This window comes from Dipteris shenzhenensis, chromosome 25, assembly GCF_047967505.1.
Source record: "Dipteris shenzhenensis isolate YYH24624 ecotype China chromosome 25, Dip_SZ_1.0, whole genome shotgun sequence".
Classification (NCBI taxonomy): Eukaryota; Viridiplantae; Streptophyta; class Polypodiopsida; order Gleicheniales; family Dipteridaceae; genus Dipteris; species Dipteris shenzhenensis.
The window spans coordinates 50,658,888-50,674,666 of NC_141620.1; the positions used below are offsets into that span (position 1 = coordinate 50,658,888).

Below are 15,779 nucleotides of genomic sequence, written 5' to 3' on the forward strand. Positions count from 1 at the left end.
ATGGATCGAGTCGTGGGGAAAGATTTGAGGGCAGCGTCTTGTACCACTGAGGAAAGGGTGTCTGAGGCATGGACGAGATCTCGATCATCTCCCAGGCTAAGTGGCTCACATAGAAGGGATGAAGGGCATAGTCAAAGAGGATCTGGATCTGAGTTGATGTGGGATGGGCACTCCTTGTAATTGGCATAATAGCAGGTATGAGTGGTCAACACCGAGTGGGGGGGGAGGCACAATAAAGTCGTGTATCCATGAGGCAAAGGCTAACGGACCCACTAGGTAGTCATGGTACTCGTTCCCCACCATGTGGAAAACAAGTGAGCCCACAAGATGAGCCTTCTCTGGAGGCCATTATATATGATCAGATCGTGAATTGCTGCCAACTCAAGTAGTTTGTCGCTCACTATTTGTTAGCACGAATTGAAGACAAAGTCCACCTAACAGCCCTCATCTTACTGGTGAGGCGCTTACTTGGTGGCAACATTGGGCTAGTAAGCAGACTGATCAAGCAACTCATAAGATGAATTCGTTTGGGCAACGTTTGTTACCGATTTCAAAGCTCGTTTTCTACCACCGCAGTATATGCTTAACATGGAGGATGAGTTTTCTCATCTCTCCCAAAATGGATTGCCTGTGTTGTCTTATAGTAACAAGGTCATCACATTGGCACAGCAATTGGACATGTTTGAAAGCGGTAAGTTGAAGCAATTCATTAGGGGATTGGATAGTAACATACGTTTTCCCGTCCAAAACTTCGACCTGTCCGATTACGAGCGGGCGGTGACTCTTGCCTAGAAACAAGAAATGATGTTGAACAAGGAAAAGCCCAAGCACGTCTAGAAGGATTCCAAAGCCCCGCCACAATCAACCAACCCAGCGGGTAAGGATCAGAAGAAGGACAACCAGTACCAAAAGAAACACGGCCAGTCTTCTGGTCAGAAGTCAGTCGGTTCTGCTGGCCCAAGGTTGTTTGGTTCCCAGCCCTATATAAGGGGCCCTTAGCCCCCCGATTTCACTCACTCAGCCTTCCTCAGTTCAGGACCCAGCTCCCAGCCTCCAGCTTTCCTTAGTTCAGGGCTCAGCTCCTAGTCTCTAGCCTCAGTTAGAAGAGGAGCGAGCATAACTGGGAGATTATCTAATTTTGTATTTTGTTTTACTGGCCCAAGGTTGGCTGGTTCCCAGCCCTATATAAGGGGCCTTCAGCCCCCCTTTTCACTCACTCAGCCTTCCTCAGTTCAGGACCCACCTCCCAGCCTCCAACCTTCCTCAATTTAGGACTCGACTCCCAGCCTCCAGCCTCAGTTAGAAGAGGAGGGAGCATGTCTGGGAGATTATCTGGACAGTAACATTCATTTCCCGTCCAAAACTTCAACCTGCCCGATTACGAGCTCGGATGCTGACTCTTGCCCAGAATCAAGAAATGATGCTGAACGAACCAAGTCTAGAAGGATTCCAAAGCCCCGCAGCAATCAACCAACCCAGTAGGTAAGGATCAGAAAAACGACAACCAGTACCAAAAGAAAGACGGCCAGTCTTCTAGTCAGAAGCCAATCGGTTCTGCTGGCCCAAGGTTGGCTGGTTCCCAGCCCTATATAAGGAGCTTTCATCCCCCCGTTTCAGTAACTTTGCCTTCATCTCTGGGAGATTATCTAATTTTGTATTTTGTTCTCCTGGCCCAAGGGTTAGCTGGTTCCCAGCCCTATATAAGGGAGCTTCAGCCCCCCTTTTCACTCACTCATACTTCATGTCTGGGAGATTATACAAGGTTGGCTGGTTCCCAGCCCTATATAAGGGGCCTTCAGCCCCCCTTTTCACCGACTCAGCCTTCATGTCTAGGAGATTCTCTAATTTTGTATTTTGTTTTGTTGGCCCAAGGTTGGCTAGCTCCCACCCCTATATAATGGGGCTTCAGCCCCCCTTTTCACTCACTCAGCCTTCATGTCTGAGAGATTATCCAAGGTTGGCTGGTTCCCAGCCCTATATAAGGGGCCTTAACCCCCCTTTTCTTTTTTTTTTTTTTGGCAAAAAAGAGACTAATATTAAGAGAGCAAGCTCTGAGCGGAAATACAACATGCTAAGCATGTAATAAAAAACACCTCAGAGGAATGACGTAGAAAGAAACCAAGGCTGAGGCTGAAAATGCCAACTGAACCCTGTAGAAGTCTCAGCAAAGAAGGGAGAGTCTCTCCAATCTCTGAGAAAAGTAACTCTCCTGGAGGAGGCTGCTCGGGAGGATCCCTGCATGGTCGCCCAAATGGCCATCAGCGTGTGTACCGTATTTGTCCAAGTATTGGCCAAGATCTGAGAAGGGTGAACCTGAGAACCCTCCAAAGCCTCAGTGCACCTGGCTCTCCAAATGTGCCATGCTGCAATGCTAGCTAAGACCTCCCATGGAGAGTTAAACCAAGGAATGAGCAGCCCTGAAGAGAGTGGCCGGAACATCCTCTAGAGAGCACGACTCCACAAGGTGTCGTCGGATGTGAAGAGCCCAAGAGGAGTCAAGTATCTCAAAGAAGACTTGGGGCCCTGAAAGAGTGAGCCAAGCCACTGATCCCCAGGTCATATAGAAAGGTAGGCGAACAAAAGTGCTGAAAAGTCTTGCAATCCCCTTCCATATGATTCTCGCCTGTTTGCAATCCCAAAGGCAGTGCTGTATTGTCTCCAAAGCAGAAAGGCAATGAGGGCAAGAAGGGTCAGCTCCGAACCTGGATCTCCATTGGTTCACTGCTATCCCACCATGAATAGAAAGCCAAAAGAAGAGAGTGATTTTTCTATTCCGGTGGGATTTCCAGAGCCTTTGCCAAAAAATTTTCTGCAAGTCAGCAGAAATCTGAAAGTTCTCCCAATGAGAAGCTCTGGTAGGCCTCCAACCCCTACAGCTGAGCTGGAATTTCTTGGCATTACTGACCGTGTAATGAAAGAAGGGGATGCCCTTCTCTCGGTGCCCTTCATCTATCCATTCCCATTCCCTAGGGTCCCACTACAAAAACTTAATTGGGACACCTCCATAGAGCCATAGCCTCCATGAGCCCAGGGCGATGAGAAGCGGGTCAGGATCCAAGTACACTGTGAAAGAGAGCCATGCTCCATGAAGCCCACTATCCTGACTGGCTGAAACGGTACCTCCAACAAGATATCGTCTGTGGATCTGGACAACCTACCCCCCGAAGAAACATCAAAGACTAAGGCATCCTCATGTGTGTCATGAAAGGCAATCACTTGTAAAGGAACTCCCAATCTGGAAAACGCCCCCATCCAGGTGGAACAAGTAATAGGCATGTCATCTGTGTCCAACCAATCCAAGGGCAAGGCTGCATCAATCTGTTGGACTCTCCCTGCACTCCCTTTGAGATTAAGAACCATCTGGGCCTGTCGGTCTGTAGGAAGCTTCCTGAAGACTTTTCATACTCCCACAGTAGATGCAGGGCCCCTCTCCCATCTTGGCCACTGCATTTAAGGAGAAGCTCCAAGTGGTCTGCCATGCTCATCCAAAATACTGTCGTTCCACATGATAGGCTGCCTTTCAATCTCTTCACGGGTGGATGGGGGAATCCTGCGAAGAGTACTCCTGAAGCTGGCCCATGCTTTCAGGATAGCAACCATAAGAGGGGAAGAGGGAGATCTGAGGTGGGCTGTGGTGAAAACCCTTGTGGTATTGTGTGTCCAATCCTCTCCTAAATTGGGCGTACGAGACTGTATGCACCCAAGCCACCCTGGCTGTAACATCAGTTGTGCCATCTAGACCACTCCATAAAAAGTTTCGTACGGGCCTCTTAAGCTGAGTGATACAATCCCTAGAGTGGCACCAACAAGAGCATACAAACCATGCTGTGCCTAGAAGAACCTGGTTAACCACCACCACCTTGGAAGCCAAGTCAAGTTTGGCTGAGCTTCAGAAAAGGAGCTTTCTTCTGATGCTCTCCAACATCGGAGCAAATTGTTGTGAAGGAGAGATGCCCACCCCAACCTGGCAGCCCAAATATCTGACAGAGACGCCCCTCTCTACCCAAGTGAAGCCAATATCATTACCCCAATCCGGGGTGTCATCATCGCAAATCCAAAAACCATTGGATTTATGCCAATTAATGTGTGCATCTGCAGCCGTACAAAATAAATCCAAGGCTTTGTCCGGAAGGAAGTGAGTGTCCTGGGAGAGGCATCCAATAAAACAGCCGTGTCATCTGCCAACTCACTATCGAGGAGCTCTTCTTCCCGGCGGATAGGAAGCCTCAGCCCATAAATATCAGCTTGAGATCTAAGGTAGATAGTCATAGCTTCCGCCACGAACAGAAAAAGAAAAGGGGCACGAGGACATCCCTGGCGGACTGATCTGAAAATCCGAAACCTGTCCCCTCTTACCCCCCACAATAAGCACCTGGCTATGGGCTGATCTGTAGAGAGAGGATACTCCTCTAATCCATGCATCTGAAAAACCAAAGCGAGATAGAGTACCCTGTAAAAAGTCCTAGTCTACTCTCTCGTAAGCTTTGTCAAAGTCCAAGAGTAGAATGGCCAATCTCTGGCGGCTCTGCATGGCCCATTCATAAGCTTTGTCAAAGTCCAAGAGTAGAATGGCCAATCTCTGGCGGCTGTGCATGGCCCATTCTGATGCCTCCCAAAATGAGAAAATATTATCGAAAATACTTCTGCCATGCACAAACCCTGTCTGCGTGTCATGAATCCAATCTAGAAGAAAAAACTGTAGCCGCAGATTGATGGCTTTCGCCAGAATCTTGTAAAAAGTGCCCAATAGAGTGATGGGTCTCCATTGAGACACTAGATTCCTATTACCCCCCTTTGGGATGAGATGAATGAGACCATCTGTAAGTGAGTCAGGCATCTCACGAGAGTCCCACACGCCCTGGAGGGCTGATGTAATGTGATCACCAATCTGCTTCCAAAAAGTAATGAAAAAGGAAGGGGTAAGTCCATCCGAACCTGGGCAGTTGCCCTTTTGAAGGGCAAGTAATGCAGTCTTGAATTTTGCATTGGTGCATCAAGAGAAATATACATCTCATCCTTCACCAATACAGGGATACACTGCCAAATAACCTCTCTAGCATCATCTATGGTCTGCGTGGCCGGATCTGCAGTAAGAAGGGATGCAAAAAAATCTGAAGCTACACGCATGACGGCATCAGGATCTGACTATAACACCCCGTCTGAGTCAACAAGCTGCGAGACACTATCTCTACTATGTCTAGGCCCATGCGTAGAGAAAAAGTGTTTGTTGACCCTGCCACCCATCTGAATCCAAAAGGATTCTCGTGCATGAAAGGCATATTCTGCTCTTTGATCCAACAATGTCTGCATATGAGCCCTTGCTGCAGCAAGGCGCTCTTGAATCCAAGCATCTGTGGGCCTCCAATGCTCTTTCCTATGAAGGGACGCTAACTGCTGGCGTATACAAATCTCACTTCTCCTGGAATCAGCGATTGTATGATAATAGTCACTAATTCCGGATAAGACTGCAGCTACTTGAGATGGGCGGAGAGCTCCACCCTGTATGTGAGAAACCCAAATCTGTAAAATATCCTTTGTGAGGCTCTCATCTGCATAAAGAGCATCCGGAATCCTGACATTGATAGAGTGTCCTCTCCGATGAGGCTCAAGAATCTGCAACACCACTGGAAAATGATATGAGGTGGAAACCTACAGATCCTCCTGTGTCAAGTGCCCAATCATCTACATAAAATCTGTCAATACGTGCATGGATGGGCATGTGTATTCTCCTGTTCGACCAAGAGTATAGGAGTGACTGTGGCATAACATGAAAGGCATCATCCAACCAAGTGTCCCTGCCATTGTACTGAAAGAGAAAGGCATCCCAGGCTGCCCTCTCCAAAGAATGAATTCCACCCTGTGTGCCTCCCTTTTTGTCTAATGGCAACTCAACCATGTTGAAATCGCCACCAATGATCCAAGAATCTGCAATGGGGGCCCAAGAGAGTAACTCCTTCCAAAAGGAGATCCGCTCCCCTCTGTTGTTGGGAGCATAAAGATTGAGAAGACCAATTTTACGCCCTCCAATCAAAATAATGATCCATTGAGCTCTAGAGGGGGAGATAATACCATGACCAGCAACCAAGGGGAGAATAGAAGGAGAGACCGAAATGCAAGTACCTCCCGTTGTGCCCATAGCAGGCGACTAGAAGGTATGTCTTGAAAGCAGTTTGCCAGACTTAGAGTAATCACTGGCATCCAACTTGTGTTCCTGGATAAAAAGGATATCAATAGCACCTCCAGTGACACCTGGATGAAGCTGATTCCGGATCAGCTGCCTACAGCGACGGTGTGGAACTCCGCCTAGGCCCTGTATGTTCCAGTTTCCTCTTGGAAGTGTCCTCGTCTTTTTCTTGGACTTGCCACCGTTACGCTTGCCCTTTCCTTTGCCCGTGTAATCCTTCGCCAACAGTGCCTTGTCATCTTTGTCATTGTTCTAGAGCTTCTCCCTAGCTTCTTCTTGTAGCAGTAGTGGATCCAACTCCTCAAAAGTCAGAGGTTTGGTCCTCTGTCCTGCTGTCACAGTCGTAACAAAGCTTTTGAAACTTCGATGTAGTCCTGTTGTCACAGTTGTAACAAATCTTTTGAAACTCCGAGGTAGCCTCCTCAGTACCATCAAGGCCAAATGGCACGAGTCCACTTTTTGACCAAGTGATGCCAGTTGATCCCTCACCACCTTGACCTTCGTCAAGTAGTCATGTATCGAATCTCGCTCATCCATATCAAGGTTATAGAGCTGATGCTGAAGAAGCAAGATTCGGGATGTGTTGTCTGTCTCGTACAGATCCTTCAAAATGACCCATGCCTCTACGGACGTCTCGGCCATCTGGATGTGAGGAAGCACAGAGTCCGCCATAGTCCCTATGATCAATGCCAGGACATGGGCATCTCTGTCTTTCCAAGCTTCGAGCTCCTCTCCGTTTACTGCCATGAGTATCTTCCCCTGTCTGTCCACCATATCCTTCGGCTTCACCTCCACTCGCGTTGTCAGTTTCCACTGCTTCTAAGCCACTAAATGACTCCAGATCTTCACCTTCCAAATCGTGTAGTTTGTCCCGTCCAGTTTCCCAGACTCTCCAAAGTTAGGGATGGTGAAAGAAAGAAATATGGGGGAGGAGGAAGGGAGAGCAGGGTATGAAGAGGTTGAAGATGCTCTTGAGATCGACATCTTTGGTGCTTAACCACATAGCAAAGTCGAACAAACTCGACCTTTAGTAGACTAGAACTTTGAACGCACCTGATTGAATGTGAGTAACCCTCCTTCTTGCAAGGGCACTATCCTCTAGTCGTGGAAGTCGATTCCCAAGAGCATCTGAATCAGGGCCGTCCTTCAGCAAGGTCCGTGCCTTCAGGCTCCCACACCTGTGAGCCTCCTACTTGGGCTCTGATACCATGTTAGAAATCGACCAACAGAGGGTATGCACAGTGAAAGATTGATAGAATAGGCCAGGAGCTCACACAGTGTGGTGTGGGGTGTGGAATCACAAACTTCTTAAACTTATGTGTAGGATAGATGTGTAGACTCATCAATAGACAATGAACCAGTCAGATATAGAAGACACCAAAATAATATATTTCCGTACCACAAGGTCCTCCTATCTGCCGACTATCTCTAGATTCGAGCCCGCGTGCTCCACCTCGAGCGTAAGTAGACTTTCCGTCTAGATCACAACACCTTGCTGCCCTGAGAGACAGCCAAGGTTCAGCCCTTGAGAGCTCAGTCTGCAGCACACCTTCTACTCTCCTTCACCTCCAGGATGAGGCCCAAGAAAGTGTCTTCTGGCTGTTCCTTTCTGCTGCCTTTTCTGCTGAGCTGTTGGATGAATGAATAAGGCCCAATGGCCTCTTTATATACGCCCAAGGCCTGCTCCAAGAAACCGACCAGCAGCATCATTCTGGCCGACCCAAACAGGCCGACCAGTCTGCTGAAAAACCGCCCTTAAAGGGCTCTCATAACAAGGGCTCCTGGCCCACAACACTAGGGGTTTGGCCTTCACTTCAAGGGTAGATGCCCTCCTATATATTGAGGGTCCAGCCCCCCCCAAACCTGCTGCAAATAGTGCGCCTCCATGTACTAGATCCATCGCAATCTGCCCCAGACTATCTCACCCCTGCTTCAGGCTTGTTCCAGCTCTAGGGCACCTGCCCAAGCTCCGTGTCCTTGAAAACAGCCGTACAGCAGGCTCCTGTAATCCGTACAGATCTGCTATGCTTCCGTACTATTCTGGCCCTCTGATCTGCCTATAACAGCTCCGTACTATTCTTGTTTCTTTCTTTGATTCCTGCTGCCACATGGCAGTCAATACTCTGCGCATGTGTCAGTCTCTTAGACTCCAGGTTCACCGCCCCCATTCTCTCCTCATATGGGGGCTTACAGATGGGGAGGTGACCTTTCCAACGTGATGGTGTATGCCAGAGGTGCCAGTGTCATAGCACTGAGATGCCAAAGTACTGTCTTTGGCTTTGCCCCCGCACGCAAGAGGTTTTGTATGGTGCTTTCAGGATTTTGGCTCAGGCGTCCCTTGAGCTCGGTTTTGTCACATGGGGTGCTTTCTATTGGACCAGTACAGCGGACACCATGCACTTGGCCGCGTCGAGGCCGAGCCTCAGGACCCTGTCTATCATATCACCCTTGCACCTGGGCTCACCTTGAGGCTATAACGTTGCAGTAGGTGGAGATGGATGCAGGCACCCACGAGTGGCACCAGGTTTGGGAGATCATTGGAAGCATTGTGGGGTGGTATATTTGAAAGGCCAGATGCACACAAGGCCTTGGGAGAGAGGCACTCTTATCATCTTAGATGATGGCAGACATTTGGAGCGAGATTGTCCACTCGCTCAAGGGGCAATGGGGTTACGTCCAGGGTGACTTCTAGGTGTGCCGTGAGCGAAGGAAGTGCTTCCGTTGTCGGCATGGATTTGGCTCCTGGGTGGAGGCCAATGGTGACTATTTTGTGACCCGAGAGGTCCTCGAGCTAGTGTAGTATCCCTATCCCGGCCGTTTTTCCGGTCTATCTTTGTATTTCATGATTTTCAAGTAATATAATTAGACCTACCTTTCTTTGCAAATGTAGCAGATGCAGGATGGGTTCCTCTTGGATGGGATATGGTGTTACGGGACACAATAGTCTTTGCATAGGCTTGTGGACGGAGTTTGAACTGAGATCCATGTAAGGTTGATTAGGTTTACAACACTTGTAAAGAATGGATTCGGCATGCTACGTGGATCTAGCAGTGGTCTGGCAATTTCTAGACCTTGCTCATGGCGGTGAGATCAAGGGTGGTTTTAGTAATGGTCGTTCAGGGTGCTTCGATGTCGCTTATGTATGTGGAGTCTTCACGATGATATATAGCACGCCGAAATGCTTTGTTGTGTTGGTTTTCACCAAGCGTAGGCTTTTGTTGTCAACTCTTATAGACTATGTGTCAAGAGAATACATCGGCTTGTGTATTGACTAAGGTTATATAATTTCTTGTACTCAGTGTTGGGCAACAAGCGTGGTAGCGCTGAGCCCTGCAATCTATGATTTTGAGTTTCTTGTGTGGAGAATCGGCTGACTTGTTTCAGTTTGCTCCTATGTGGAGATAATCGGCTGATAGTGTTCAGCTTTTGTAGCTTTTGAGCCCTTTTAGTACATGTTACGAGGACGTGAAATTATGGGTCCAGCCATGGGGCGAAACTTGGGGAATTAAAATTCCCTAGTGGGCCCTTGGGAATTGTGAATGTGCGCCCAGTTACTAGGCAATTAATTCCTAGGGCCAAAGTTTGCAACAGGGGGGCCAAAATAGTGGTGCAATTAAAAATTGATAATTTTAGCACAGGATTCCAAAAAGAACAAAGAGCCCTGTTTTTGGGGGCAAAAGGCCAAAATCAGTTCCAGAGGAGCCAGATTATCAGTTGCGAGCTGCGAGAGCGTGCAGTTGCTGCCAGAGCCAAATCCCCATCTGCCAGGAGCATCCAGAGCTTGCTAGGGGAAATCGTCATAAGCCAGGGCCAGTTCCAGTGCATCCAGAGCCTGCCAGAAGAAATCGCAGTTGATCCAGGAGCCTGTTGTAAATTACGATTTCTACCCGGGTGTCTTCTTCAGATTGCGATTTGATCTCTAGGTCTTCCGGGCTGTTCCAGGTGACTGTGACTTGTTCAAGGGCTGTTCTAGGTGATTGCAACCTGATGCAGGTGCTTGTTGCAGATTCCGATTTGCTTTCTAGGCTGCCTAGACTCTGCAGGGAACTTGCGATTTGATTCTGGGGAGCTTCTGAGTGTTGTTGCTGATTTTGGTAATGTTGCAGGCGTGGGTGTTCTCTTCTAAGCTGCTTTTGGGGCTGTGCCAGAGTAGAATGAGCTTTTCTCTATAAGATTCAGGGTTTTCCAGCCCCGTTGACCTATCTTCTGTGGATACTGGATATAAGAAGACTTGCTTTTTGCCTGATTTTGCCGTTTGGGTTTCTTTCCTCGCAAAGAAAGGTTGATTTGTGCTGTTGGGCAGTGGCCAGAGTGGCTATAGATTGAGGCTACCTGTTTGGAAGTGCTATGTTGATTCATTGCACCAGAGTTTGGCTGTTGAGGGCTTGTCTTGCAATTGTTCAGCCATGTCTGGCTGGTTGGGCACTTGGTTGTGCAATTGCAGGTGTGGCACAGACAGTGGATGCTTTTGGGGTCTCTGTTGCATGCTTTGGTTGGCTGAGGACAGAGGGTTGTCTAAGTAATTGGATGCCATTTCACCGTTTGGAGTTGAGCAGGGAATTACAGGGTGGGCTGGACGGGGAGTCTGTGGGCGTTGGTTTGCCTGTGGTGCAGCTTCCCAGAGACCTTTGTAATCAGCCGCTTGGCTTCAAATGAATGTTAAATAAATACGACAAGGGGCGCCAACATTTGGGGCCAATCAGTGTCCTTGTAGCTAAGTAGGAGGGCTCTAGCTCCCTTGTGATTTAATCTGTGGTGCATAATTATTTGTCAAATTACTCTGTATGCTGTAATTAAGTGGATCCTACCACCCTTTACCTTGTTGAGGCTGGTTTCAGTACATGTCGACATCTTTTTGTGTCTTCACTATTGCAATCAATCTGACTTGTTAAGAGAATACATCGGCTTGTTATAGAATTTCTTGTACTCAGTATTGGGCAACAAGCGTGGTAGCGTTGAGCCCTGCTATCTATGATTTTGAGTTTCTTGTGTGGAGAATCGGCTGACTTGTTTCAGTTTGCTCCTGTGTGGAGATAAGTGGCTGATAGTGTTGATGTCGACATCTTTTTGTGTCTTCATTGTTGCAATCAATCTGACTATTAGTAGCTAGTAATAAGCTTTTGCCTCTTGCAAAACCAGTGGTATCAGAGCCTAATCATAATGTGATCTGTGATGGAAGATCCTCCACCATGTCGGGTTTGGGTTTGTCAGAGACATCTGTTGAAAAATTCGATGGTCCTAATTTTCCTTCTTGGCAACTATTTGTTCGCCTATCGCTCATGGAGAAAGGTTTATGGGGGGTTGCCTCCGGAGCTGAAAAGAACCCTGCTAATGCTCAAGGGTTGGAGAAGATACAAGCTTGGCTACTGAAAAATGAGAAGGCACTCAGCATAATTGGTAGAGCATCGGGAGTGGAATACTTCCACCACGTAGATGTTGCTCTTATAGATGCTGAGATTTGGGCCATGCTGGAGTCTTTACTCGGTTCGAAGCTGAAGAACTCCAAGATTGTGTTGAAACAACAGTTATTTGGATCGGAGATGGGTGAAACCGACAATCTTGGAGCACAACTCAATTATATGTAGTCTCTGATGAAATAATTGAATGCTCTTGGTGCTATGATGATGCCAAAGCTATACTTCTAAGGAGTCTACCACCCAAGTATGAAGACTTGGTAAGAATTTTACGCGAGTCAGAATCACTTTACTTCAATGATGTGATAGCAATGTGGTTGAGTGAAGAGAGATGTGAGCTGGTGGACAAATCTGTTGCATACTTGATAAAAGACAAAGGCAAAGGGAAAAACACGAAGAGCAGCCAGTTGGTTTGTGAGTATTGGAGGAAAGGACACACTGAAAAGCACTGCTACAAGCAAGCCTTTGACAAGAGGAATAAAGAGTAAATTGCTAAAGCATGTGTCGTAGAGGAGACACAGGGAGAAGATTTTACGGGAATAGTGGAGACAGAGGGAGAGACACTCATAATCAACCTTGAAGATGAAGCATATATGTTCTGAGCTCGAGCTTTGACCTTGTAAATCCTGTGTGATAGAGCCTTTATGGAGTTCTTTTTGTTCTTGTTGAACCATGGCCAATCACATTGGCTTGTAGAGATATGGAGGGAAATAATCATTATTGGATATTTTATTAGTCACCGTGTGCATTTAGACTGTAGCTCTTAGTCACACTAGAGCCAAACAAACTAGCTACTCGCATCGGCTTAGATCATTACCAAATCTCATGAACCTTGCTTACATGACTTGTCAAAGTAATTGGGATTTGTTTCCCAACCCAAACCTCGTGCTACCCCAAGCCCGTACATGTATGTGCATTATGATGCCTTTGCTCAAATCACCACTGGGTTGTTGAAATGGCTAGTCTTACCACCCATTCACCAACCTTTTGAAGATGTATTATCTCCTGGTTGTGGCGCATTATTAAAATCTCCACAAAGAAGGCATTTTTCCTCCAAGGATATTGCAGCATGTCTTGCCAAATCAAAGCTCTATGATGTGAAGCATTATAAAATACCCACTCCCGTTTATTTTTACTAATCTCATGTCCAAAGACATTGCAAGTCCATGGGCTCAGATGGTGCCCAAGCCTAGCAACACATCATGCCAAGTTCAACCATCTCTATGTGCTTCTTCCGCATCACTGTCATAGTAACTTATGCTTTAATTGTCCACTGATCATGAGCGAGTTCTTTCCATGCCTTATGGGTGGTTCACCACAACCCCGATCTCATCATGCTAGCCCCTTAGACTATGTGTAAATCCATGAGTCCCCACAGTGCGGGGCTGCATATGAGGTTGGTTCTATCCTTGATCATGGGTTATTCTAACCCTTGTCACTTCTTGGTGTAACAATGGGCCATGGCTTGCTTGTCAAAGTGATCTCTCGGTCTTTGGTAGATTGATGATAAAACACAGAAAGAAATATGTGGAATAGGGAAAGGCTTGGGCTCTTTTGCTAATCAAACTTTGCCCTTCTGGAAAACCGAGCCACGTCATGGCATAGATTTTGCCAAAAAAGTATTGCTGTGATTGTGGCATGGCAACAACATTCTTAGCGCATGAAGTATCTGGAAGTGAAACATTTGCTGCAGCAACTCTTACAACTTTTTCTATGTAAGAAAATACTATGTTATTTCAATCTTCATTGCCCCCAAGAGTCAGTGCTTTCACTCTCCATGATGTGAAGATCAGTCTTGTATTGAGATTTTTGTTGGAAAGCTTTCTTCTTCAAATCGTGCAGTGGAGAGTCCAAAACTGCACAATGCCAAAGAAACTAAGACCATAGTCCCAACAAATTCAGCACATCATGAATTTTCTTTAGCCTAGGAAAGTCCAAAATAGCTACATACGCTGAATCCATCTCATCATATTTTAGCGATGGCACGTTGCCAAAGAAGCAGGCATGTGGAAGGCGGACAATGCGTGGGGTGTCAACTACAGAACCCAAACAGAGTCTAATACACAGGAGAAAAGTTGATGAGGATCAACAAGTTTTGAAAATTTTAGATAACTTCAATAGAGATATATAGAGGGTGCACTCTCTTGTGTGAGAATTGCAGATGCACAGCGGGAGAGCTGAAGGAGGGAGAGAAAGAGAGAAGAAACTGAAAACTATCAGAGGGTACTAAAAGGGGTGATACAACTGATGGATGAATGAATGGATGTGATGAAACGGTACAACGAAGGCAGCCCATAAATAGGCTAGAAAATGCCTCAGTCTGTCCCTATGACCTGATTAAATGTGCCACAACCTGAAATGAGTACATACTGAAAAGTGTGTTTGAACATGCATAAAGTGTGTCCGGCTTGATCTGAACACAACCCAGAGATGAAAGCTACAACCCAGAGATGAAAGCTGATGATACAGATTAAGTGCGCTCTCTCTCTCTCTCTCTCTCTCTACCGTACATTTATTAAGCCCGAATATTGGGCTACTTATACAGGAAGAGAAACAGCCACGCAGAAGTACATTTGCACACCTATGGCAAAACATAAGCGAAGAGCTTTGGCCTCACTTCGCACCCGATCACACCAGATGCAGATTGAAATAGGAGGATGGAAAGATATGCCAAAAGAGAGCAGAATATGCCAATTATGTGACCAGGGAATGGCAGAAACTGAAGAACACATGGTAATGATATGCCCTTACTATACTCACATCCGGAAAGCATTTAGCTCTCTTCTCGAGGGACATAACAGACTGGCTGATATGCTACATAGCGGGTCATCCCCAGCTTTAGGAACGTTTATCTATAAGCTTTTCAAGCACAAGAACTCACCTAAGACATAAAGGTAGTTTCTCTTAATACCCTCCCTTCCGAGGGAGAGTCTTTGTGTACGAGGATTTTGTATTGCTCAGGTCCCATAGGCCGATTTTTTGGTCTTTAGAGGACGATAATATAGTCTTCTTCTTCTTCTTCTTCTTCTTCTCTCTCTCTCTCTCTCTCTCTGTTGGATCAGATTAAGGTCTTTAACCACAGTTCATAGGGAATGTGATTGAAGCTCATCATCATTATAAAATTTGTAATGAAATGAGTAAATAAACCTCATGCTTATCATAGTAAAGACTGGTCAAAGATGAGATGAACTTTATATATGTCATAATAAAGAGGAAGTGTTATAAAGAAAAGCATTGTTTTGAGTTTATGTTTTTTTGTTCATTACTTTCTGATTGCTATGTGCTGCATTTCAGGTCAAGTAGAGCTGCTTTCCGGGAAGGATAGTGTGGTCAAGGATGCTGTGATAAAGATGTTCAAGATGGCACAAATTGAATACCATTTGCCTAAAAAATATGTACAAGTTATGTGCAATGATTTCAAAGTCTTTGCTCCAGACTCTTTTCCCAAAAGGTTAGAAAAGTGTGGCCTAGGTCATAAAGTCCAGATTTCAAAGGATGGGTATGGGGTTTTTAAATATATGACAGGTGAGCGTGTGAGAATGTACGCTAAGGAAGTGTCCATTCACCTTCACTTAAAGGGTCTTGAAGGCACACGAATTCCTAGGCTTTTGTCTTATGGTTCGCTTGATACTCCATGTTTTGGCTGCCCAGATTTCTTTCTATTGAAAGAGTATTATGGAGATCCTTTGAAGCCTAGTGAAATACCAAGTAGTGAGTTTGGTGACCTTTTGAGAGACATTCACGTCCATGGCGTGAGTTTATGTTCATCCAATTCAGTTTTTATGCAGTTTCCTACAGTCGTGCAACATGGGGCTGCACTCACACTAGTTGATTTGTGTTGTGCAAGCTTCAATAAAAAAGGTAAGCTTTTTCAAGAGGAATTTGATTTCCTTATTAGCTTTTGTAAGAAAAACAATTGAGACTAGGCCATACCACACTTTTGAACTTTTTGTTCCATGACATGTCAGAGAAAAGGCTCCAATACTCATGTTTTGTTTCATCATGTAGTCAGATTTTGTAAACTCTCTCTCTCTCTATCCATCTCTCCTTGGTTCGTCCAGCGGGGATGTACGGCAGTCCTTGTTGGGGGCCAGACTTGTCGGATATAGAGTGGGCTTGTGTGGAGTAGCTAAGGTTCTCATGTTATCATAGATGATTCGTGGTAAGCCAATCAGATCATT

The 15,779-nt window shown here is 46.2% G+C and overlaps 1 protein-coding gene across 3 annotated transcripts in view; it reads left to right on the forward strand.

Annotated features, from left to right (window-relative positions):
* LOC147886020 (uncharacterized) overlaps positions 1 to 15,567 on the forward strand; it is a 52,964-nt gene extending 37,397 nt beyond the window's left edge. For all 3 annotated transcript variants that reach the window (XM_087396823.1, XM_087396825.1, XM_087396824.1), the window contains one exon: positions 14,893 to 15,567. In XM_087396823.1, coding sequence (XP_087252949.1) covers positions 14,893 to 15,518 — 626 coding nt within the window. In that variant the 3' untranslated portion in view covers positions 15,519 to 15,567. The remainder of the gene's footprint in view (positions 1 to 14,892) is intronic.
* Positions 15,568 to 15,779: the final 212 nt, after the last annotated feature.